At 49.5% G+C, this 25891-nt stretch overlaps 1 protein-coding gene across 5 annotated transcripts in view; it reads left to right on the top strand.

Moving 5' to 3' along the window:
- Positions 1-25891, top strand: part of LOC137438506 (breast cancer anti-estrogen resistance protein 3 homolog) — a 253752-nt gene that overhangs the window by 215495 nt on the left and 12366 nt on the right. For all 5 annotated transcript variants that reach the window (XM_068133601.2, XM_068133602.2, XM_068133603.2 and 2 more), the window contains one exon: positions 4789-4904. In XM_068133601.2, coding sequence (XP_067989702.2) covers positions 4789-4904 — 116 coding nt within the window. The remainder of the gene's footprint in view (positions 1-4788; positions 4905-25891) is intronic.

Genomic DNA, 25891 nt, shown 5'->3' with positions numbered 1-25891 from the left:
ATCACCCTCACCACGGACGCCTCCGACTACGCCGTGGGCGCGGTCCATGAACAATGGGTAAACGGGGCCTGGCAGCCGCTCGCATTCTTCAGCCGGCAACTCCTGCCCAAAGAGTTAAAGTACAGCACCTTCGACCGCGAGCTCGTCGGGCTGTACCTGGCCGTCCGCCATTTTCGCCACCTCCTGGAGGGCCGCCCGTTCACGGCTTTTGTCGACCACAAGCCGTTGGTTTTCGCCATGGCCAAGTTCACGGAGCCGTGGTCGGCCCGCCAGCAGCGCCACCTCTCCGCCGTGTCGGAGTACACCACGGACATCCGGCACGTCGCCGGGAAGGACAACGCCGTGGCCGACTGCCTTTCTCGAGCCGGCGCCAACGCCGTCCACCTCGGCGTCGACTTCACCCTCATGGCAGCGGACCAGGCCACCGACGGCACGGTGCAGGCGCCCCGGGTGGCGGACACGGGCCTCCGCTTGGCTGACGTCCCCTTCGCGGACACAGTCCTGCTGTGCGACATCTCCCAAGGCCGACCTCGCCCCGTTGTGCCGGTAACCTGGAGGCGTCGCATTTTTGCTTCGCTCCACGGCCTCTCTCACCCGGGCCGGAAGGCGTCCCAGCGGCTGGTGGTGGCGCATTTCGTCTGGCATGGGCTGCGACGGGACGTCCGCGACTGGGCCAACGCCTGCACACCCTGCCAGCGGGCCAAGGTCCACCGGCATACCCAGGCTCCGCTGGCTCCCTTCACCGTGCCCGAGCGACGGTTCGACCACGTCCACGTGGACCTGGTGGGTCCCCTTCCCCCATCGCAGGGGTTCACCCACCTGCTTACCATGGTGGACAGGACCACCAGGTGGCCGGAGGCCGTGCCCCTCACCTCCACCACCACTGCTGACTTGGCCCAGGCGTTCATCGCCACCTGGGTCGCGCGTTTCGGCGCACCGGCGGACATCTCGTCGGACCGCGGCCCACAGTTCACGTCCGAACTATGGGGCGCGATCGCCCGCACGTTGGGCATTACCCTACACCGCACCACGGCTTACCACCCCCAGGCCAACGGGTTGTGCGAGCGGTTCCACCGCTCCATGAAGGCCGCACTCATGGCCGGCTTCCAGGACGACGGCTGGGCCGACCGGCTCCCGTGGGTCCTTTTGGGCCTACGCACGGCCCCCAAAGAGGACCTCCAGGCGTCCACCGCCGAGCTGGTGTACGGCCAGGCCCTCCGCGTACCGGGCGAGTTCATGCCCGACGCCACCAACCTCGGGTCCGCCGCGCGCCAGCGCACGGACTTCCAGGAGGCCGCCCGACGTTTCACCCCGGTGCCCACGTCCCGCCATGGCGACCCCCAATCCTACGTCCCCCCAGCACTCCGCTCGGCGGAGTACGTCTTCGTGTGCCACGACGCGCACCGGGGGCCGCTCCGACCACCATACGACGGACCCTTCCGGGTCCTACGATGGGACAACAAGTCCTTCATCGTCAGCATCGGCGGCCGGGCGGACCGGATTTCGCTGGACCGCCTCAAACCGGCCCCATGGACATCGGCCAGCCGCTACGGCTGGCTCTCCCACCGCGGCGCGGCCGCCCCCCGTCCACTGCACCCCCCCGTCCGACCACCAGCCACCACACCGGACCCCCCCCCCCCCTCCTCCCCCCGCGACTGGCCAGGGGTCGTTTTGGTCGAGTCATCCGGACCCCCCTCAGGTTGACCTTCCTGGATCAAGTCCATTCTGGGGGGGCGTGTGTAGCGACCCATGGGTTCCCCAAGCGAGACCAGCAGCAGAATCTCCTTGCTCCAGCCGGTGACGTCACCGGCAGACAACCTCGACGCCGGGGTGGCTGGTCACGTGACCACCAAAGCGTGCCGCGCGTGCGGTTATAATCCCTTGCACCTGTCGGTCACGTGACCACCGAAACACGCCTCGCCTGAGAGGCGTGGCTTTCGGTTTCGGTTATGCTTTCTGGTTTTGGATATATATGCAGCCCGATAAACGGGCTTTTCAGAGTTCCCGAGTTGGTTTTTACAATAAACATCTTCTCAGACGAGTTTGTGTCTTGCCCGTCACTTCGTCCGTCTCAAGCAAGAGCCCGGCTCTTCAATATTGTGCTACTTTCACAAACAAATATGGAGGTACTATAGTACCTCCACAAACATGATATACTGTACTACTTCCACAAACATGATATACTGTATTGTACTACTTCCACAAACATGATCTACTGTACTACTTCCACAAATATGATCTACTGTTGTACTTCCGCAAACATGATATAATGTACTACTTACACAAATATGATCTACTGTTGTACTTCCGCAAACATGATATACTGTACTACTTCCGCAAACATGATATACTGCACTACTTCCGCAAACATGATATACTGTACTACTTCCACAAATATGATCTACTGTTGTACTTCCGCAAACATGATATACTGTACTACTTACACAAATATGATATACTGTACTACTTCCACAAATATGATCTACTGTTGTACTTCCGCAAACATGATATACTGTACTACTTCCACAAAGATGATCTACTGTTGTACTTCCGCAAACATGATATACTGTACTACTTCCACAAACATGATATACTGTACTACTTCCACAAATATGATCTACTGTTGTACTTCCGCAAACATGATATACTGTACTACTTCCGCAAACATGATATACTGTACTACTTCCACAAATATGATCTACTGTTGTACTTCCGCAAACATGATATACTGTACTACTTCCACAAATATGATCTACTGTTGTACTTCCGCAAACATGATATACTGTACTACTTCCGCAAACATGATATACTGTACTACTTCCACAAATATGATATGCTGTCGAACTTCCACAAACATGATATACTGTACTACTTCCACAAATATGATCTACTGTTGTACTTCCGCAAACATGACATACTGTACTACTTCCACAAACATGATCTACTGTTGTACTTCCACAAACATGATCTACTGTTGTACTTCCACAAACATGATATACTGTACTACTTCCACAAACATGATCTACTGTTGTACTTCCACAAACATGATCTACTGTTGTACTTCCACAAACATGATATACTGTACTACTTCCACAAATATGATCTACTGTTGTACTTCCGCAAACATGATACACTGTACTACTTACACAAATATGATATGCTGTCGAACTTCCACAAACATGATATACTGTACTACTTCCACAAACATGATCTACTGTTGTACTTCCGCAAACATGATATACTGTACTACTTCCACAAACATGATATACTGTACTACTTCCACAAATATGATCTACTGTTGTACTTCCGCAAACATGATATACTGTACTACTTCCGCAAACATGATATACTGTACTACTTCCACAAATATGATCTACTGTTGTACTTCCGCAAACATGATATACTGTACTACTTACACAAATATGATATGCTGTCGAACTTCCACAAACATGATATACTGTACTACTTCCACAAACATGATCTACTGTTGTACTTCCGCAAACATGATATACTGTACTACTTCCACAAACATGATATACTGTACTACTTCCACAAACATGATATACTGTACTACTTCCACAAACATGATCTACTGTTGTACTTCCGCAAACATGATATACTGTACTACTTACACAAACATGATATACTGTATTGTACTACTTCCACAAACATGATCTACTGTTGTACTTCCGCAAACATGATATAATGTACTACTTCCACAAATATGATCTACTGTTGTACTTCCGCAAACATGATATATTGTACTACTTCCGCAAACATGATATACTGTACTACTTCCGCAAACATGATATAATGTACTACTTACACAAATATGATATGCTGTCGAACTTCCACAAACATGATATACTGTACTACTTCCACAAACATGATCTACTGTTGTACTTCCGCAAACATGATATACTGTACTACTTCCACAAATATGATCTACTGTTGTACTTCCGCAAACATGATATACTGTACTACTTCCGCAAACATGATATACTGTACTACTTCCACAAATATGATCTACTGTTGTACTTCCGCAAACATGATATACTGTACTACTTCCACAAACATGATATACTGTACTACTTCCACAAACATGATCTACTGTTGTACTTCCACAAACATGATATACTGTACTACTTCCACAAACATGATATACTGTACTACTTCCACAAACATGATCTACTGTTGTACTTCCACAAACATGATATACTGCACTACTTCCACAAACATGATATACTGTTGTACTTACACAAACATGATATACTGTTGTACTTACACAAACATGATATACTGTACTACTTCCACAAACATGATCTACTGTTGTACTTCCACAAACATGATATACTGCACTACTTCCACAAATATGATATACTGTACTACTTCCACAAACATGATCTACTGTTGTACTTCCACAAACATGATATACTGTACTACTTCCACAAACATGATATACTGTACTACTTCCACAAACATGATATACTGTACTACTTCCACAAACATGATCTACTGTTGTACTTCCGCAAACATGATATACTGTACTACTTCCACAAACATGATATACTGTACTACTTCCACAAACATGATATACTGTACTACTTCCACAAACATGATCTACTGTTGTACTTCCGCAAACATGATATACTGTACTACTTACACAAACATGATATACTGTACTACTTCCACAAATATGATCTACTGTTGTACTTCCGCAAACATGATATACTGTACTACTTCCACAAACATGATATACTGCACTACTTACTTGTGGACGTATTCCAGGTGGCTCGGATTATTGACGTATCAGCAGAGCAGGCCCGCTGCATGGGTACATCGTCGGGCCTTGAGCTCATAACACTTCCTCATGGGAGGCAGTTACGAGAAGACCTCCTGGAAAGGTGAAGAATGTGTGTGGGGATCATTTGTCCTCCCTTTCTTCTATCTGTGGAACTTCCTTCCAGGTTTTGTTCAATCCAATTTACCCAAGGGTCATTTAAGATGTCATACCAACACCATCTTATATGTAAGTCCTTTATGAACGTTTGTCCTTTATGAACGTTTGTCCTTTATGAACGTTTGCGTGTTGTTTTTAACTCTTCTTATCACTGTGAGGCGCAAGGAGACCCTCTGGAGGAAGATTTCAGGAAGAGCTGTTATAACAGTACCGTAGTCAATTATGTGAGCGACAGTTACAGGATTAAGTGAAATGAAGCTGAAGAAGTTTGAGCTAAGGTGAGCTTGATGTTAGGTGCTGGCCCATCAAATCACTGATACACAGTATTTGTGGGCTATGTGGAAGGGACCATCATTGGTTCTCATCATGAGTTTCTCATCATTTGATTGGTTGGTTCTCATCATTTGAGTTTCCCTTCGAGGTGGAGAATGCAGGCTTCCAGGTGGGCACAGAGAGGTGTATACGTAAGGTGCTTTTTGCCAATTCATTTGCATAAGACATCAGTTCAGCAGGGTCAGAATGCTGAATATAACAGAGACATGAAGGGATGACCTGGTGAGGAAGGAATTCCAAGAACTATGAGTGTAATGTGTAATGCTTAGATCATCCGCCCTGGGTCTGTGAGGCCCATGGTTCATGCATCAGGCGAGTCATACCAAAGACTTAAAATGTGCTAAGTGCTGCGTCCTTGCTTGATGCCCAGCAATTGAAAAGGATAGAGCAGGGACAAACAGCCGGAGGTCACCAATAATAGTGCAGGCTTTGATGGGCCTAAGGGTCTCGTCCTGCATTAACGTTCCTTGTGAGTGTTAGTTTGTAGAATTGTAAGGGAACTCTTCTTTTTTTGTTAAAGATGGCAGATTGCAGTTCAATCTGCCTTGCTGAACTTCCGTGCACATTTAGCTATACGCAGCTCATTGAATACCCCCAAAGGCACAGACACTTCCGCAACGACAACCGGAAGAGCCAATGAGATTTTTTTAGGTGCGTTTGAGGGGAGATTTGAATTGACCAGATTTTTTTTTTTTTTGTATACAAGATCGAGGCTCGTGAAAGAGCGAACATTAATCACACAGAAAGACAAACCGACACAAAAACATATAACATCGGGAGCGGTAGACAAGATGGGGAGAGAGAGGGAAGGACACAAACACAACATTTGAGAGCAGGGACCGAGAGACATGGAGACATCGAGAGATCTGAGAGAGGGCGAGGACTTTGGGGGGGGGGGGCATGGGAAGGGGGGGGTGGGAGAGGTATAAAACATATGGACACGGCCAAGACTTCCAGGAAAGAAGTTGGAATTTCAAACAAGGTGGATCTGGGGTGAATTAGCGGGGGTAGAAAAGATCAAGGTTTTGGATGGGGGAAGATAAGAGATGGTGGTGAACAGCTGTTTTAAAGACCTGGAGGGAGGAGTGGGATTGAAGGGAGTGAGGGAGTTTGTTCCAGAGGCGGGAGAAAAGAGGAATGAAAGAGTGAAGGTGAGCAGAGAGCCGAGATTTCGGCAGTTTAACCATCAGAGGGTTGCTGGCAGATCTTGTGCGACCTGTAGGAATATTTGGGGGACAGAGCACAGAGAGAGCTGGGGGTGCAAGGCCGGAGAGGAGTCGGTAGAAGACAGAAAGACCACCTACCTGCCTGCGGTGAGTGAGTGAAAGGCCCTCAGAGATAGCTTCATCGCGGGAGATTCCAATAATTCTGAAAGCTTTGGTTTCAACAGCGTGAAGCCGAGCTAGGTGTGAGGCAGGAGCACCGGCCCATAGGGGAGAACAGTATTCCATTGAGCTGCGGATGAAACCCTTGTATGTGGTGAGGAGCTCAGGTGTGCCGAGGAAGGACTTCGCACGACGGAGGATGCCCAGTCGGCGACTGGCTTTGGAGGCCAGCTTGGAAATGTGGTTTTCCCAAGAAAGATCACGGCAGATAGTGAGACCCAAAAGCTTGAGCAACAGAACTTCTTGGAGAGGATTGTTGAGAAAGTAGATGGGAGGGTTGTCCAGTGGATCTTTTTGGAGAGACATAGTAAGAGTGTGAGATTTGTCAGGATTGAAAGACATGTTCCACTTGTTTGACCAGTCTGTGATTTTGTACAAGTCTTCAGAGAGTGAGGAGGCTGCAGACTGCCGATCTGAGGGAAGAGGAATGGAGCGGCAGAGAGTGGAGTCATCAGCAAAGAGATAGAGAGGATTTTCAAGAGAGTCAGAGAGATCATTGATGAAGACCAGAAAAAGCACAGGGCCCAGAACACTGCCTTGGGGAACTCCAGCCTGAACAGGAAGAGGAGATGAGAGAACCCCATTCAGGGCCACATCTAACAGAAAATGGCTGCCTGTTGGATAAATGCCATTTTGGAAGAGAAACAGACACATGTCAGCTAATTCTCAGATATTTGCTGCAGTTGGTTTAAGGACTCATTCCCAACCACCTGGCATGGCGGTAGTTAAAAGATAAAGTGACCACATAAAGCGTTTGACCATTTATGCGTCATTGCACAATTTCTGGTATTCACGTTTTGTTTTGCACCAAAGAACAATAATAAACTTAGTTGTTTGTTGCAGGTATCGTTCTTCAAAATGTGCCCAGGGTTTCTGGACCACTCTCTGTGTGTGTGTGTGTGTGTATATATATATATATATATGTATATATATATATATATATATATATATATATATATATATATATATATATATATATATATATATATATATATATATATATATACATACAGCAATACCCCGTTTTACGCCATTTCGACCTACGTCAAATCCGACTTTACGCCACTCTTCTAGAGTAAATTTCAGTTCAGCGAACGTCATTATGTGCGACTTTACGTCACTCCTACATCATCATCTCCATTATCTCGAAGGAGGAGAAGACCATGCCAGGCTACAAAGTCGCGAAGGAGCGGCTAACGCTAATGCTTGGGGGTAATTGCACCGGCGACTTCAAGCTGAAGCCGCTCTTGGTGTATCATGCGGCGAACCCCCGGGCACTTAAGAACATCCCGAAGGCGTCTCTTCCCGTCATTTGGATGAATAATATGAAGGCATGGTTAACCGTCATAATTTTTGAAGGATGGTTCATCAATCATTTCATCCCGGCTGTCAAGAGCTATTGTCGAGAGAAGAAAATTCAATTTAAATTGCTGGTGATTTTGGACAATGCACCTGGCCATCCCACTAACCTCGGTGATTTCGACCCCAATGCGAAGGAGGTGTACTTTCCACCCAACACCACATCGCTCATCCAGCCTATGGACCAGGGTGTGATAGCACTTTTTAAGCGCTACTATCTCCCCCGCACTCTTCGTCAGGCTGTCGATGCAACGTCGGAGGAGGAAGACATCAACATCCGGCAGTTTTGGAAAAACTATAACATCTCCCAGGCAGTGCTTAACATCAATGCTGCATGGTTGGAGGTTACGCAGTCGGCGATGAATGGGGTGCAGAAGCGTTTGTGCCCCCACCTTGTTAATGATTTCACGGGGTTTGATGCGCCAGTCAAGGCTGTGTCTAAAAACTTGGTTTCCCTCAGCGCTGACCTGGAGATGGAGTTGGAGGACGAGGATTTCGACGGTTTGATCGAGGCAGACAAGCAGCCTTTAACTAATGAAGACAATGGCGTTGAAGGAAGAGCGCCGCGAAGAGGATGAGCTTCCAGAACCAGAGCCAAGGAAATTCACCGTAGCCGAAATGCAGAAAGGTTTTTACGGTGTTACGGTGTTTGTCTTCATTTTAAGGCATTTTTAAGGCATTACGCCCGGTTTACGTCAAAAACCGAGTTACGTCATGGCTTATGGAACCAATTAATGACGAAGGCTGGGGTATTGCTGTGTATATATATATATATATATATATATATATATATATATATATATATATATATATATATATATATATATATCCCTGAGCCAAGAGTGCACCTTGAGCCATCGACTACCCGCCTTTCCTTGCCATCAATCCCCGTGTGAGTCAGTTTTGTCCTGTTTATCTGTCGTCTGTCGGGGCTACAATAAGACCGTAATTAAGTGCCTATCTTTCTATGCTGTCTCTCTCATCCCTGTAATCTAAACGTTCCGAACTATTATAACCTCCTCCGGAGGTCTTGAGAACTGTACCCCTGGTGTCGTGTCATTTGATCCAGCCGTTGTGTCCTTTCCTTCATTGATTTAGCATAGCGCGACTTAGTCAACGTTCGAGTGTAATCGGGTAACTTGTGCGAACACGGCGGCCATTCCGCTCGGCCCAGCATAACATCTTAATAAGTCGTGTCCGTAAGTTGTAGTGTTGTTGTTGGATATGGGACTTGCGGATATGGGATCCGTCGTTGGGATCTGGGACTTGGCCTCCATATCCGCTTGTAAATATTCCCCTATTTCCCCAATACTCCCCAACTATCCCCAATCCCCCATTCCCTAGTCCCATTGTCTGTAAACAACACTCTGTAGAACCGACCTTCCCCTTCTTCCCCCATTAAATGTCGTGCCCAGGTCCACCGCATCTCACGTAGACAACTTTCGGACATCTTGCAAGTTATTCGTAGTCTATGTCAGTTAAGGACTCGTTTCCATTAATTCTGACTCTTCGTTGCACCAGAATGTGATTGTATGGCACCAGTAGTGAGTTTAGGACCTCCCCATACCTCCTCCCATCTTCCCCATGAAACAACAACAACAACAACAACTACAACAACAACTACAACAACAGAGGGGGGCGGCGCGGCGCGGGGAGTGTGCGTCCTCACTCCGGCTTGGTTAGCCACCATTGCCCATGCGCTCCACGGGGTTACCACGAAGGGGCTGGCTGTCAGCTCCTCGTCAGGGGCGGAGCCCGGTAACCCCCCGCAGCCAGTGAGAAGCGGCGGGCCGATTCCATCTGGGGCGGAGCTAACGAGCCGAGGGCGTGTCACTCCCCGCCGGATATGCGCAGCCACTTACCGGACGTGAGGTCAGATGCGCCCCCAGCTTGGAAAGACAAGTCGCGACCTCCGAGCGCTGAGCGACCTCCCCGCATCTTTGGACCGGACCGGGTCGATTTTGCCCCTGAGCCAAGGTGCACCTTGAGCCATCGAATACCTGCCCCTCCTTGCCATCAATCCCCGTGTGAGTCAGTTTTGTCCCGTTTATCTGTGGTCTGTCGGGAATAAGATAAGTGTGTCTAAGTGCCTATCTTCCTATGCTGTCTCTCTCATCCCTGTAATCTAAACGTTCCGAACTAATATAACCTCCTCCGGAGGCCTTGAGAACTGTACGCCTGGTGTCGTGTCATTTAACCTAGCCGTTGTGTCCTTTCCTTCATTGATCTAGCGTAGCGCGACTCGGCCAACATTCGAGTATAATCGGGTAACTTGTGCGAACACGGCGGCCATTCCGCTCGGCCCATCATAACATCTAAGTCGTGTCCGTAACAATTGGTGTCAGGAGTGTCGGATTCGGACCTGGGACTAAATTCATTTAGCCCAAATTTTGGAACACCAATTGTACCATTAGGGTAACAATTGGTGTCGAGGAGTGAGATTCGATCCGGAGCGCGTTTTACGCGCTCGAAATTATAACGGCGAAATTTGATTGTGTTTTACAAAATATAAAAACCCGAATTTTGAAAGTCGCGCTATGGCAGACCAAGTCGGCTGGGGTCCGGTAGAGGGGAGTGAGGCAGGGTCGATCCAGGACCAAATTGAGGGACATGAGGAGAGCGAAGCAGTGAGGGTAGCAGACGCACAAAATAGCGTCGTTGCGCCCGACGTTGCGGGCGCGCAAAATGGTGCCTTGCAAGAGCGCGCGGTAGCCGAGCCCGCTGTATCAACGGGCTTTAACATGCAGCCGATTGACATGCAGGCCCTCATTGCGCAGCTACAGGCAGCTGTACAGATGAGTATGGGGAGCCAAATTGAGCGATTGGGTGAGCGATTAGAGGGCCAAATGGGGGCAATGAGGGACGAAGCGAGGGGTACTGGTGAGGGATTAGACAATAATTTTAAGGGATTAGACAATAATTTTAAGGGATTAGACAAGAAATTTGGGAAATTAGACGATAGATTAGGGGAAATACAGGAGGGGTTAATGGGGGTAGAAAACAGAATGGCCGCTCAAGAGAATCAAATGGAAGGGATGCAAAAGGGGTTAGAGGGGTTAGAAAACACCATGGAAGGCAAATTGAGGGACATGAGGGACCAAGCGTAAAGGGAAGTTAAACAAATGGGGCAGCAGATAGAGGGGGTCAGAATGGGGGTAGAAACCAAACTGGATGCTCACAGGGAGGAAATGGAGCAGATGAGGGTGGCATCTGGGCAGGAGATGCAAGTGATGGGAGAGGAGATCAGAAGAGGTGTGAGTGAGGAGGTCGGAGGAGTGCGCGAGGAGGTGAGGCACTGTAAGGAGCACATGGAGAAGGAGGTGAGAAAGGGGACTGTAAAATTGCAAGGGGGCATAGAGGACCTGACGCAGGAAGTAGAACAGCTGACGGAGGGACAAAAAGGACTAACGGAGCAGGTTCAAAGGAACACTGCGGTATTAGGAGGGTTAAAGGCGACACAGAAAGAACTAAAAGATGACTTGGTAGCGACGAAGAGGGGATGTCAGATGGTACGTGAGGGACTGACAACGAAGTTGGACGAGGTGATAGAGGTAATGGAGACGAAGGACCGGCAGGTGAGGACGCACATGGAAACGGTCAAGGTAGCCTTAGAGGACGAGCTTGAGGAGACGTACCGGGGAATAAAAGAGGTGAAGCAGAAATTAGAAGAAGTGGAAGAAGGGGTGAGCAAAATTAAGAAGCGACGGAGAGGGGATAAGAAAGAGATAAAAGAGGAGATAAAAGAATTGGTCCAAAGTCTGTGTTTGGATCGTGATGATGTGCTCATTAACCGGATGAGGGATTCGCAGGTGATGGAGGAGAAGCGAAGAGGAAGAGGACCCGGTGTAAGTGGTGACCAATATGGTCGTGCGTATGATGCGCCAGGGGATTTAAGAAGCTTGGGGGTCGAGATGGACCCGGGTGTTCGTGAGAGGCCGTTGGTGAAGTGTGCGACAGGTCTGGTGTGCGAAAAAGGAGGTGTGCGAGAAAGTCCGACTCTGGGGTGTGTGAGGAAAAAGTGCGTGCCAAGGAGTGAGGGTGCTGGCGAGAGTGAGTCGGTCGTAGCGCGTGTGCGAGGGAGCACATGGAAGCGCGGTGTGGTAAGTGTTACAGAGGGTGTGACGGGAGAGTGTGCGCAGGAGTGTGCGCAAGAAAGGTGTGTAACGGACAGGTGCATGGGGAAAGAGTGCGCTGTCAAGAGTAAGGGTGAGTGCGTTGTCAAGAGTGGTGGTGAGAGTAGTGAGAGTGGCACGGAGCGTGAGTTGGTTGTGACAGGTGAGAAAGGAAGCACACCTGGAATGGTAGAGCGTGAGTGGGAATGCACGCTGGAATTGGTAGTGAGGCACGTGGTTGGGTGTACGAGTGAGGGCACACCTGTGATTGTCACAGAGGAGGTGACCGAGGAGGGGGCGCGAAGAGGTGTGTTGGTGAGGTGTGCGACCAACGAATGTGTGCCAAAGTGTTCGGTGGTCAGGTGTGTGACCAAGTCGGTGAGTGGAATGAGAGTACCTGGGTGTGTAAGGAAAGGTACGAGGAGCATGGAGACGGCTGGATGTATGAGCACAAAAGGGGTAACGTATGCGTGTAAGAATCCAGGTGAAGCATCGACGGTAACCGGGTTAGAGGTTAGGTCGACTTTTAGCCGAATCGGGCCCTCGGTGCGTGCCGGGCCTTGCGTGGAACGGCCGCGTCCAGGCTCCACTAGGTGGAGCGGGCAGCTGGATAGGAAGGGTCGTCATGGCGACCACGTTTTGTTGAGACGTGCCGGCAGGTCGAGATCGGGACATTGGATGGCTCCACGCCGAGATGGTGCGTGGGATCTCGGCCCGGGTAAACCTCCTTCCCTGCACCGAATGCGGGACGTATCCAGCCGCTGGCACCAAACAACCCGCATACATTGCTCGGCTTTACGAAGCCGGGCTTTGGACAGGAATTGGCGCACCGAGAGGCATTAGTAAGTAGACTGTAATGACGAGGATAGTGTTTTGGCCCCCAAATTAGAGAAAAACAAAATTTGATGATTGGCAAAGGATTGGCAGTAATGATTGGCAGATGATGGGTAGTGATTGGCAAATTTTTGATTTGTTGAAATTTGATGTGCAAAATTGGTAGTGAGCGATGGGCCCGGTGGGTAAGGGGGGCATCCCTGCCACCCTTCCCATAGTGGGGCAAAGGAGCAATAGCTTATGGGGTGTATAGCAGTGAAAACTAGCCCGGGTGGGTTAGGTTATATTGATAGGGCCCTAGAAGATGACCTTAGGTAACGTTAAGGTTTAGATAGTGACTGATACCTGTAGTGGGGACGCAGGTAGTTTAGTGTGGATTATAATGACGAGGGAGCGCAATAGTTTAAAGGGACGACTGGGAAGCGCAAGTTTCAGAAGGGAGTAGTTAGCTGAAATGATGCCGTGTATGTGAGAATTGAACAGGTGTGATTGCACAGGTGTGCAACTGGACAGGTGTGTGGAGCAGTGTATGAGTAGTGAGTGTGTGGATCAGCGCGAATGCGCTTGGGGAGAGAAGGGTGCAGGTGGCACCAGGTGTGAGAGCACAGGTGTGCAAGTACAGGTGTGTGGAGAGAGTTGGAGTAAGTGGTACGGAGTGGTGTGCATGGTGCGAAGGTGTGAATGGGGGAAGAGTGGACCCCCTTTCACGAGTACCCGGGGCGGGTAGTGTAAGTGTTCGGTAGAGGGTATAGGTAAATTGTGGTTGGATATTGGCATTTGTGGTGCGGGTGACAGAATGATATTTGGATGGGTGCATTAGTGTTGTGGAAATGGCTGGGCGTGTAGCCTGTTAGTGTGTGTAGTTGGTTGGGCACTCCACCACTGTGAGGATGTCGGCCAGGTGAGGCCGCAGGTGGGCTCTGGGAGCCGGTAGTTGTGAGTGGGTGCCTGAGGATCCCGGGTGTGGATCGGGCAGCCCAGTGCCAGAGAGGGCACCGAGTGGGGAGAGCGCCAGAGGGCCTTCCCCAGGTAGTTAGGTTAGGGTAAGGAGCAGGTAAGCTCGGAGGCAACTGCAGTGGTGGAGGTGTGCAGGTGGGTAGACCCGCTGGGAGAGGTACACGCCACAGCCCAGAAATTGTGCGAGGGCACCGGGAGATGAATCGGGGGAGTGAGACCCCAAATTGAAAAGCACCACAGTTTGGTCAATGGGAATTGGTTTTTAGAACCCATAGTGTAAGAGGGCCAATGGTTTGGCAGGAGAAAGACCCCGGGTAATGTAAAGTTGTTAAAGTCATTTAGGAAATAGTTAGGATTGATGAACCTGTCGCACCATACGCAGCCACTTACCTGTGGTGATGATGATGACTCCACACCTGTGTTTTCTTTGTTTTGTGTTGCAGGAAGTAAGGATTGCTGTTGGATTTGTGAGACGCATCACGACGTGGATGAGACATTGGGGTGATTCCATCTCTCCCTCCTTAGGAGGGACTGATGATGAATTGGTAATGGCAAATTTTGATGTTCAGTTGGAGATGGCAAATTTTGTTGAGAGTTGAAAATGGCAAATTTGATTGGTTAGGAGGGAGAGAAGACGAATATGGTTTATGGGAGGAACGGGGAAGACAGTAGGGACGGTTGTTGATGTGTAAAGTAGATGTTTATGGGTAGTGTTGTGTTTTGTGGATACAGTAAGGGGTAAGGGAGGGGCCATGTAGGTTACCTGGTGGGGGGGGGGGGGCGTACGGTAGGAACGTACCTGTCTCACCTGGTTCCCATGTGCCCCCAGTGTGCATCATCTTGTATTGCGTGCACTTTTGCGCCCTTACCACCTTACTCACTTGTCTTCTTCTTTTGTCTCCCACCTCCGAGGATCTGGCTTTGGGGCAGAGAGAGAGGAGAGAGAGGTGCTGGCTCCGCAGTTGTGGGCCTGCACTTTCGCTGCTTGCTGCCTGGATCGATACACCATATGGACCGCAATGTTTGTGGCCGCCCACCATGGACCGCAGTTCTTTTGCGGCCAAGCACCACCCATTGATGGACCTCTGGGTCAACGTGGCACCTATGCCAAACAGGTGAACCACTAATAGTTGGCCCCCTGACAGCCACAATAAAGAAATGGACGCGGTTGGCGCCTTTCTTTATTTCTAGGGAAGCAAGAAGGCCAAGTGCACCACACGAAGAGCAAGAGACACCTGCAGGGTTAGGGGTTGTTGTTTTTATTTTAATGAACAATGGTGACTGCACCGATTGGTGCTGGGGTGGTGCTTTTGGTGCTTGGAAGGGGTGCTCTGCACATTATTAAAGGCCGTAAGGCCACAGAGCACTCGTGGGTTGGTGTATCGATGCTGGCATGCGTGCTCTCTCTATGCATAACATCTGCATGTGTTCCTCCAAAAACAGGTCCTGGATCGTAGTGTAAATATCAGCGTAGTCTTGTGTAAATAATGCTCCCTACCGGCTGTATGTTTAGTTTGCGAATTCTTTCCGCCATTCGGTTATCCTGTGGGTGTGTTTCTGTGAGGAGAAGGGTGCAACGTCGCAGGGGGACATATTTACTCATTTGTGAATATCTGTAAAACTGTCGCACTCAGGGTAGAGTTAATAGTAGAGGGAACTACATCTGAGTGCCACACTAAAATAGGTAAAAATTTATCGGGTCGGGACGCCCCGAGGGTAGAGAAGGGTGCAATGTTGCGGATATGGGACTTGGCCTCCATATCCGCTTGTAAATATTCCCCTATTTCCCCAATACTCCCCAACTATCCCCAATCCCCCATTCCCTAGTCCCATTGTCTGTAAACAACACTCTGTAGAACCGACCTTCCCCTTCTTCCCCCATTAAATGTCGTGCCCAGGTCCACCGCATCTCACGTAGACAACTTTCGGACATCTTGCTAGTTATTCGTAGTCTATGTCAGTTAAGGACTCGTTTCCATTAATTCTGACTCTTCGTTGCACCAGAATGTGATTGTATGGCACCAGTAGTGAGTTTAGGACCTCCCCATACCTCCTCCCATCTTCCCCATGAAACAACAACAACAACAACTACAACAACAACTACAACAACAGAGGGGGGCGGCGCGGCGCGGCGCGGGGAGTGTGCGTCCTCACTCCGGCTTGGTTAGCCGCCATTGCCCATGCGCTCCACGGGGTTACCACGAAGGGGCTGGCTGTCAGCTCCTCGTCAGGGGCGGAGCCCGGTAACCCCCCGCAGCCAGTGAGAAGCGGCGGGCCGATTCCATCTGGGGCGGAGCTAACGAGCCGAGGGCGTGTCACTCCCCGCCGGATATGCGCAGCCACTTACCGGACGTGAGGTCAGATGCGCCCCCAGCTTGGAAAGACAAGTCGCGACCTCCGAGCGCTGAGCGACCTCCCCGCATCTTTGGACCGGACCGGGTCGATTTTGCCCCTGAGCCAAGGTGCACCTTGAGCCATCGAATACCTGCCCCTCCTTGCCATCAATCCCCGTGTGAGTCAGTTTTGTCCCGTTTATCTGTGGTCTGTCGGGAATAAGATAAGTGTGTCTAAGTGCCTATCTTCCTATGCTGTCTCTCTCATCCCTGTAATCTAAACGTTCCGAACTAATATAACCTCCTCCGGAGGCCTTGAGAACTGTACCCCTGGTGTCGTGTCATTTAACCTAGCCGTTGTGTCCTTTCCTTCATTGATCTAGCGTAGCGCGACTCGGCCAACGTTCGAGTATAATCGGGTAACTTGTGCGAACACGGCGGCCATTCCGCTCGGCCCATCATAACATCTAAGTCGTGTCCATAACAATATATATATATATATATATATATATATATATATATATATATATATATATATATATATATATATACATATATATATACATACAGACTTGGCATTTAATATGGAATATTTTTTTTGTGGGGGTGAACTTACTTTTCAAGATGTCTTAGAACCAAAAGTTCATTGGAATTATGTTGAAATTATTCAAGATTTTGTTAATGTGACCTTTAAAAGAAACAAAAACCACATTTGACATTTTGAAACAAATAAATTGATCCTTGAAAGTGATGTAAACTGATATCGAACTCAATTCATGGACAGTACTGTGTTAAACTTCTGTACGTTTTCCAGAAGTATCTCTTTATTTTGCAAATTAGCCCAATTTTTTTTAAACAAAAACAAAAGTTAAATTACGACTGGGATTACGGACAGTAAAATTACAGTTCAGTACTTCGTGTAACCCCCACGAGCATTCAGGAGAGCACGTACACGTTGAGGCATGCTGTTCACTAGATTTGCCAATGTTTGGACAGGAATCGCTTGCCATGCAGTGACAATAACCTGCTGCAATTCACGCACAGAGGTCGGCTGCTGGTCCAAGTGGTCGATTTGACGCGTTAATTCTTCCCACAAGTTCTCTATCAGATTCATATCCGGGGACATGGCAGGCCACTCCATATGCTCTAAACCATGGTCAGCAAGAAAGTGTTGGATCATGCGAGCACGATGAGGCCATGCATTGTCATCTTGGAAGACAAAGTTTCCTCGTAAGGCTGCACGAGCAAATGGAAGCAATGTTTCTTCCAGAATGGCCCTGAACTTGAACTGGTTCAGGTTTCCATTCAGAACAACCAGGTCAGTTTTGCCCCCTGCATGAAAAGCAGCCCAAACGGTCACCCCACCACCTCCAGCTTGGACTCTTGGCACTATACAATCTTTGTTGTAGGCTTCATGCACTTGTCTGCGCACTCGGACGTGGCCATCTTGACGATAGACCAGAAATCTAGACTCGTCACTGAAGATCACGTGATTCCAGTGTCCTGGCTGCCATTGACAGTGCTCTCTGGCCCACTGCAATCGGCGCTGGCGGTGTTGTCTGGTCAGGCGTGGCTTTCACAGGGGATGCCTGGCACGGTAGCCTGCTTGAACCAGTCGTTGGTTGACTAGCCTTCTGGATACAGGCATATTTGTCAGTTGCTGCCACTCAGCCCTAAGCCGATTAGCTGACTTGGTACGGCCATTGCGGACTAACCGGTGCAGCTGGCGATCATCCCTCCTTGTGGTTCTGCGGGGACGTCCTGGCCTCGGTATTGGAGTAGGGACACCCCACTGAGCATTTCGTGTCAGGATCTTTGACATCTGACCTTGAGTGATGCCATACTGCCGAGCAATAGCACGCTGTTTCATGCCGTAATTTCGTAAAGCCACCACTCCATGACAAACAGCATTGTCGAGTTGACGGACCATCTCCAGAGGAAGCGGCAATAACTTTTGGAGACGTGCAGCAGTTGTTTTCCACTAATACAGAACGCAACAACCCTTGTATACCCGACTGTGAAGCCAATCATCAAATGCACCTGTCCGTACATTTTGCCACGCCACCTGTGATATAATCCTGTCGTTGACTTCTTGCTGCGACAGACAATCAGTGACATGGTTCTTTTAACAAATAAATCACCAAAGTGTAAAAGAAACTCACGAGATTGATATACTGAGTTAAGAAAGTAAACGCAAGTCAAGAAAAAAATATATTCCATATTAAATGCCAAGTCTGTTTATATATATACAGTATGTATATATTGTAACGAATTTGAGAAGTGTAACGGTTTTTGAGAAGTGTAACAATTTTGGAGGAAGAGTAACGAATGTGGAAACGTTACAATGTGAACGTTACAAAAGTACGGTAACACCCTGTTAATGTAAATAATGGTCGCAGTCGGCCCCCTAGTTAATTCCATGAAACTTACACGCAGGTCACGATATATCTTTTAAATAGTGTATTTCCTTATTCCATGTAGGCTAAATATGTGTTTCCCACTAGATTGACTTTGCATTGTATCAAACAAAATAAGCGTAGGCCCTTCCAATTTCCCCAAAAACCTCCTTTCCAATTGCCTTCCGCATTTTGGGCGGTTTTCTTCAACCACCATTGGCCACGAGGTAGGGTTGGGGAAGAAAGGCGTGTCTCCACCTCGTCATAGAGGGGAGGAGTGAGCCAGCCCCACTCGACCAACCATGAGCCAGGGGTTTGGCTAGAGAGGGCGGAGGAAGAGCGATCGGGGAGGTTCGCAAAGGTTGAGGGGCGGGGGCCTATATAACCTAAGGCAGGGCGTGTCCAGAAGAGATGCGTTTTTACAGAGGAGAGCAGAAGACAGAAAGCCCTGGAGTTGGTCACAAGGAGTTGGTCTGAGTTGGTCTGAGTCGGTTGCCTGAGGAGGGTCAGTGGTTGCGTTGGTAAGGAGTCGGTGGTCAGTTGGTTGCGGTGAGGAGTCGGTGGTGAGGAGTGAGAGAAACAAGAAAGAGTTGAGGGTTTGGACCAGACGAGTGGGACAAGGCCTGGCAAAGCACGCGACGAAATCAGCAGCCAAAACAGCAGCGTGGGGCCTGGCCTGAACGGCGGCTGCTAAACGCGCCGGTTGTGCTGCGGGACCCCCTTGGACCTCCCTCTCCCTCCAGCCATCCACCTTCATTCCATTCCATCCTTCTTGTATACGTGAGTTTGTTTTGTTTGTTCTGTCCTGGGAATAAGTTAAGTCTGTAGGTAAGCTAAAATTTGCACTGTGTCACCTGCGTCTTATGTGTTGTAAATAAAACTTGATTGCTCCTTTTTGCTTGTGTGTGTAAATAATAAACCCCATTACTCGTCTGTACGTCTTCTCGTTTTATTCCTTTTTCCTCTTGCATTGCGTCGCCTTTGTCTTTTCCCTATTGGGCAGCTGTGGTGCGATACGGCCAAGGTTCTGGGTGAATCGGGTGAGTCAGGGATCCTGTTAGGTCGCGGTTAAATACACCACCGCTCGGTCATCATAACATCTAAACCGCGATCTGTAACAATTGGTGTCTGGGAGTGGGATTCGAGGCCCGAACCAAATTTTTAAAACGAATAGAGGAAAAAAAAAAAAATTTTTGGTCAAAATTACGAGCTGCCGAAATTTGTTTTGTTTTATAAAACACGAATTTTGAAATCGCGCCATGGCTGGTCAAGGCGACGGGATGCCGGTGGGAGAGATAGACGTGGTAGAATCGACCCAGGACCTCGGGGAAATGTATGTGGAGGAAAGGGTGGAGGAGAGTAAAGAAGGTGTGGTTGAGGGGGTATCAGGTGCACAAAATGGCGTCCTCGCGCACGTGGTTGTAGCGGCACCAAATTTTGCCGCGCCCGTGACCGAAGCAGCACCAAATTGCGCTGCGCACGTGGTCGCGGCAGCCGAGCCGGAGATACCAGGGTACATGCGATTTTTTATGGACCAATTGATGAAAAAAATGGATGCTCATAGTGAGCGGTTGAGTAACCAAATTGAAGCAACAACGAACGGAATGAGGGCCGATAGAGAGGCAAGGGAGCAGAGGGACAGAGACCGCAAGTTGGGCGAAAGGGTCCCAGGGGTGCACAAGGAGGTAACGCGAGGCAAGAAGCGCCGGTTGGACGAAGCGGAGGAAAGCACGGGTACAATGACGGGGGTAGAAATCGCGACACGGGGTTTGGAAAAGCCGGCGACCGATGAGGTAGAGGGTGTTTTATTAAAGCCAGCGGTCGTTGAGGTGAATAAAGAAAAAGCAGTGCTGGGAATTAAAATTGAAAAGATGACGGAGGTAGCCCGGGAATTGCAGGGAGAAATGGAATATGTGCAAAGTCCCTGCTCACATCACGATGCTGTGCTTAACCCGAATGGAAGTTTGCAGGTTCGCGTGGAGAAAAGGATCCCCCAGGTGAGTCGTGCTGTATATTGTGCGGGTAGATTTTGTAAATGGATGTTTAGCGACAAAAGAATTGTCGCGCGATTGGGATCGATATGGCATCCGGGCGTTGGTGAAGGGTCCCGTGTGAGTGGAAATGGCACGCGTGGGAGAAAAAAGTGTGCGTCAGCGAGTGGGTGTGCTATAAAGTGTGGGAGTGAAACCGAGTGCGAGCGAGAATGCACGTCGGGGTGTACGAAGTGTGACACGGAGAGTAAGGTGGTGGTGGAACGTGTGCGAGGAAGCACACCTGAGTTGGTCATGGCGCGGGTGTGGGAGAGCCCATGTGAGCGCGTTAGTGGGTGGATGCAAGAGTGCACGCCCATGGTGAGTGTTACGGAGGACGTAACGGAGGAGAGGTGTGGACCAAAGTGTGCGCGAGAGGTGTGGTGTATAACAGGGAGAGCGTTGGTGGAATGTACGGACGGCGTTGGAACGCCAGGTTTTGTGAGGGTGAAAGGGGTAGCGTATGCTTGTAAGCATGCAAGTAAAGCATCGACGTTAACCGGGTTAGTGGTTAGAGCGACGGATAGCCGATGCGAGCACTCGGGGCGTGGGGTGCTTTGTTGGGTGCGAGGCCCGGCGCGGATCGATGCTGCGTCGCTTCTCTTCGAAGCGTCGTTGCCGATTCGGGCTTGGCCCCGCCCCGCACGGTCGAGTCCGGGCTTTGTCGGGCGAGGCGACCGGTCCGGTTCAAGGGCGAGTGGGAGGAGGCGGAACGGTGCCCCCTCGTGGGGACGGGGCTCCGACCGGGGGAGATTGAGCCATCGGGCCCGGGACCGCAAGGTGCCGCGCCGAGATGGTGCGTGGAATCTCGGTCCAACCAAACCACCTCCCTTGAACCGAAAGCCGGACGGATTCAACCTGCAGGCAACCAAACCACCCGAATTCATTGCTCGGCTTTACGAAGCCGAGTTTAATGATGTCATGACGCACCGAGGCTAGGATATAGCGGACTGTGATGATGGTGATCGTGATAGTGATAGTGTTTTGGACCCAAAATTAGAGAAAAACAAAATTTGATGATTGGCAAAGGATTGGCAGTAATGATTGGCAGATGATGAGTAGTGATTGGCAAATTTTTGATTTGTTGAAATTTGATGTGCAAAATTGGTAGTGAGCGATGGGCCCAGTGGGTAAGGGTGGCATCCCTGCCACCCTTCCCATGATGGGGCAAATGCGCAATAGTTTATGGGGTGTATGGCAGTGGAAACTAGCCCGGGTGGGTTAGGATATTGATAGGGATCTAGCGAAGATGACATTAGGTAATGTTAAGTTTAGATAGTGACTGATACCTGTAGTGGGGACGCAGGTAGATTAGTGTGGATTATAATGACGTGGGAGCGCAATAGTTTAAAGGGACGACTGGGAAGCGCAAGTTTCAGAGGGGAGTAGTTAGCTGAGATGATGCCGTGTGTGTGAGGATTGAACAGGTGAGAATGGAACAGGTGTGATTGCACAGGTGTGCAACTGAACAGGTGTGTGGAGCAGTGTATGAGGGAGTGGTGGTGATTGCGTGTTGTGTTGACCAAATGGTCCAGGAAGAAAGGAGGGTGCAGGTGGCACCAGGTGTGAGGGCACAGGTGTGCACCAACAGGTGTATGTGGCTGTGTGGAATATCTGGAGTATTGGAATGGATGGTCGTGGAGTGAGAATGGTGGAAATTGTGGAGTGGAGTGGATGGTGCGAAGGTGTGAATGGGGGAAGCGTGGACCCCCATCACGGATACCCGGGGCGGGTAGTGTAAGTGTTAGGTAGAGGGTACAGGTAAATTGTGGTTGGATATTGGCATCTGTGGTGCGGATGCAGAATGGTATGTGGATGGGGGCATTAGTGTTGTGGAAATGGCTGGGCGTGTAGCCTGTTAGTGTGTGTAGTTGTTTGGGCGCTCCACCACTGTAAGGATGTCGGCCAGGTGAGGCCGCAGGTGGGCTCTGGGAGCCGGTAGTAGTTGTTGTGGATGGGGCCCGAGGATCCGGAGGACGGACCCGGGTAGCCCAGTGCCGGAGGGCACCGAGTGGGGTGACAGAGCCAGGAGGGGCTGTCCCCAGTTAGATAGGTTAGGGTGAGGAGCAGGTAAGCTCGGGTGGCAACTGCAGTGGTGGAGGTGTGCAGGTGGGTAGACCTGCTGGGAGAGGTACACGTCGCAGCCCAGAAATTGTGCTAGAGCACCGGGAGATGAATCGGGGGAGTGAGACCCCAAATGGAGAAGCACCACAGTTTGGTCAATGGGAATTGGTTATTAGAACCCATAGTGTAAGTTGGCCAATGGATTGGCAGGGAAAGACCCCGGGTAGTGTAAAGTGTGTTAAAGTCATTTAGAAAATAGTTAGGATGAAGGATCTCCTCGCACCATCTGCATCCACTCACCTGAGGTGACAGGTACTCCACACCATGCCATGTTTTGATTATTTTTATGATGCAAATGTTTGGATTGTGAGACGCATCATGACGTGGGTGTGACATTGTGCGTAATTCCATCTCTCCCTCCTTATGAGGATTGATGATGAATTGGTGATGGCAAATTTTGAAGTAGAGGGATTGTGGTGACGAATTTGGTATAGGGGAAATATGGGGAAGACGTGACAGTAGTGACGAATTGGTAATGTGTAGATTTTGTACCTATGGGGTAAGGGCAAGGGCAAGGGTAGGGTAGGTGACAGGGGGGTGACGTACGGTAGGGACGAGCTTTCTCACTTCGCCCTCCGTACGCATTTCACCTTGCATTGCCTTATTGACGTGTACCCTTGTGACCTTACCCCTCGCTCAATTGTCTTTCTTTTGTCTCCCACATGACCTGTGCGCCATTGGGTGCCGATGGGAGCGTGCGTGAGGTGGCCATTGTGCGCCCGAGATTCCCAGAACCAGCATGCATTGCGTTGATGTACCACTGTATGGACCGCTGTTCTGCGGCCAAGTACCACTTGATGGACCCCAGGTTCTGGGGCAGGGCACCTCTGTTGGAGACCGGCCATAGTGGCCAGGGAATCTTGCTTGCGGACCTCGGTAAGGTGGCACCTATGCCAAACAGGTGGACCACCCTTAGTTGGCCCCTGAGGCCCTAAATAAAAATGGACACAAGTTGTGCTTTTTATTATTTCCAACTAGGCCGCATGAAGCCAGAAGACGTCGGGAAGAACATCAGCCCAGCAGAGAAAGAGAAGACCACCACCAGTTGTTTTGTTGTGTTTATTATGAACCATGGTGACTGCGCACCGGGTGGTGCTTTTGGTGCTTTGTGGTGCTTTTGGTGCTTTTGGGTGCTTTGGTGGTATTGGTACTGGTGCATCGATGCAATGCGTGCTGTCTCCTCCCTCCCAACAGGAATTTCTTTTTCTTGTTCCCTAAAAAGAAAAAAAAAAACACAGGTCCTGGGTTGCGTTGTAAATAAGAAATCACGTCATTGTAAATAATGCTCCCCACCGTAAATGTATAGTTTGAGAATAATTCCGTAATTCGGTTAGCTGTGGGCTTGAGTCTGTTAGACAGGGTGCAATGCAATAGGGGGACATACTTATTTGTGTTTTAAAATTGTCACACTCAGGGTCAGGTTAATTGTAGAGGGAATTACACCTACGTGTCACACTAAGTTAAAGTTTAGTAGGCCCGAGGACGGGCCTGAAGAAAGGAGGGTGCAGTGTAACGAATTTGAGAAGTGTAACGGTTTTTGAGAAGTGTAACAATTTTGGAGGAAGTGTAACGAATGTGGAAACGTTACAATGTGAACGTTACAAAAGTACGGTAACACCCTGTTAATGTAAATAATGGTCGCAGTCGGCCCCCTAGTTAATTCCATGAAACTTACACGCAGGTCACGATATATCTTTTAAATAGTGTATTTCCTTATTCCATGTAGGCTAAATATGTGTTTCCCACTAGATTGACTTTGCATTGTATCAAACAAAATAAGCGTAGGCCCTTCCAATTTCCCCAAAAACCTCCTTTCCAATTGCCTTCCGCATTTTGGGCGGTTTTCTTCAACCACCATTGGCCACGAGGTAGGGTTGGGGAAGAAAGGCGTGTCTCCACCTCGTCATAGAGGGGAGGAGTGAGCCAGCCCCACTCGACCAACCATGAGCCAGGGGTTTGGCTAGAGAGGGCGGAGGAAGAGCGATCGGGGAGGTTCGCAAAGGTTGAGGGGCGGGGGCCTATATAACCCAAGGCAGGGCGTGTCCAGAAGAGATGCGTTTTTACAGAGGAGAGCAGAAGACAGAAAGCCCTGGAGTTGGTCACAAGGAGTTGGTCTGAGTTGGTCTGAGTCGGTTGCCTGAGGAGGGTCAGTGGTTGCGTTGGTAAGGAGTCGGTGGTCAGTTGGTTGCGGTGAGGAGTCGGTGGTGAGGAGTGAGAGAAACAAGAAAGAGTTGAGGGTTTGGACCAGACGAGTGGGACAAGGCCTGGCAAAGCACGCGACGAAAACAGCAGCCAAAACAGCAGTGTGGGGCCTGGCCTGAACGGCGGCTGCTAAACGCGCCGGTTGTGCTGCGGGACCCCCTTGGACCTCCCTCTCCCTCCAGCCATCCACCTTCATTCCATTCCATCCTTCTTGTATACGTGAGTTTGTTTTGTTTGTTCTGTCCTGGGAATAAGTTAAGTCTGTAGGTAAGCTAAAATTTGCACTGTGTCACCTGCATCTTATGTGTTGTAAATAAAACTTGATTGCTCCTTTTTGCTTGTGTGTGTAAATAATAAACCCCATTACTCGTCTGTACGTCTTCTCGTTTTATTCCTTTTTCCTCTTGCATTGCGTCGCCTTTGTCTTTTCCCTATTGGGCAGCTGTGGTGCGATACGGCCAAGGTTCTGGGTGAATCGGGTGAGTCAGGGATCCTGTTAGGTCGCGGTTAAATACACCACCGCTCGGTCATCATAACATCTAAACCGCGATCTGTAACAATTTGGTGTCAGGAGTGGGTGACTCACTCAGTGGTGACAGGATCCCTGACTCACCCGATTCACCCAGAACCTTGGCCGTATCGCACCACAGCTGCCCAATAGGGAAAAGACAAAGGCGACGCAATGCAAGAGGAAAAAGGAATAAAACGAGAAGACGTACAGACGAGTAATGGGGTTTATTATTTACACACACAAGCAAAAAGGAGCAATCAAGTTTTATTTACAACACATAAGACGCAGGTGACACAGTGCAAATTTTAGCTTACCTACAGACTTAACTTATTCCCAGGACAGAACAAACAAAACA

The sequence above is a fragment of the Myxine glutinosa genome, chromosome 13, assembly GCF_964187855.1.
Source record: "Myxine glutinosa chromosome 13, kmMyxGlut1.1, whole genome shotgun sequence".
Lineage (NCBI taxonomy): Eukaryota > Metazoa > Chordata > Myxini > Myxiniformes > Myxinidae > Myxine > Myxine glutinosa.
The sequence above is the reverse complement of the archived record's forward strand: the minus strand, read 5'-3'. Positions and strand labels throughout refer to the sequence as shown.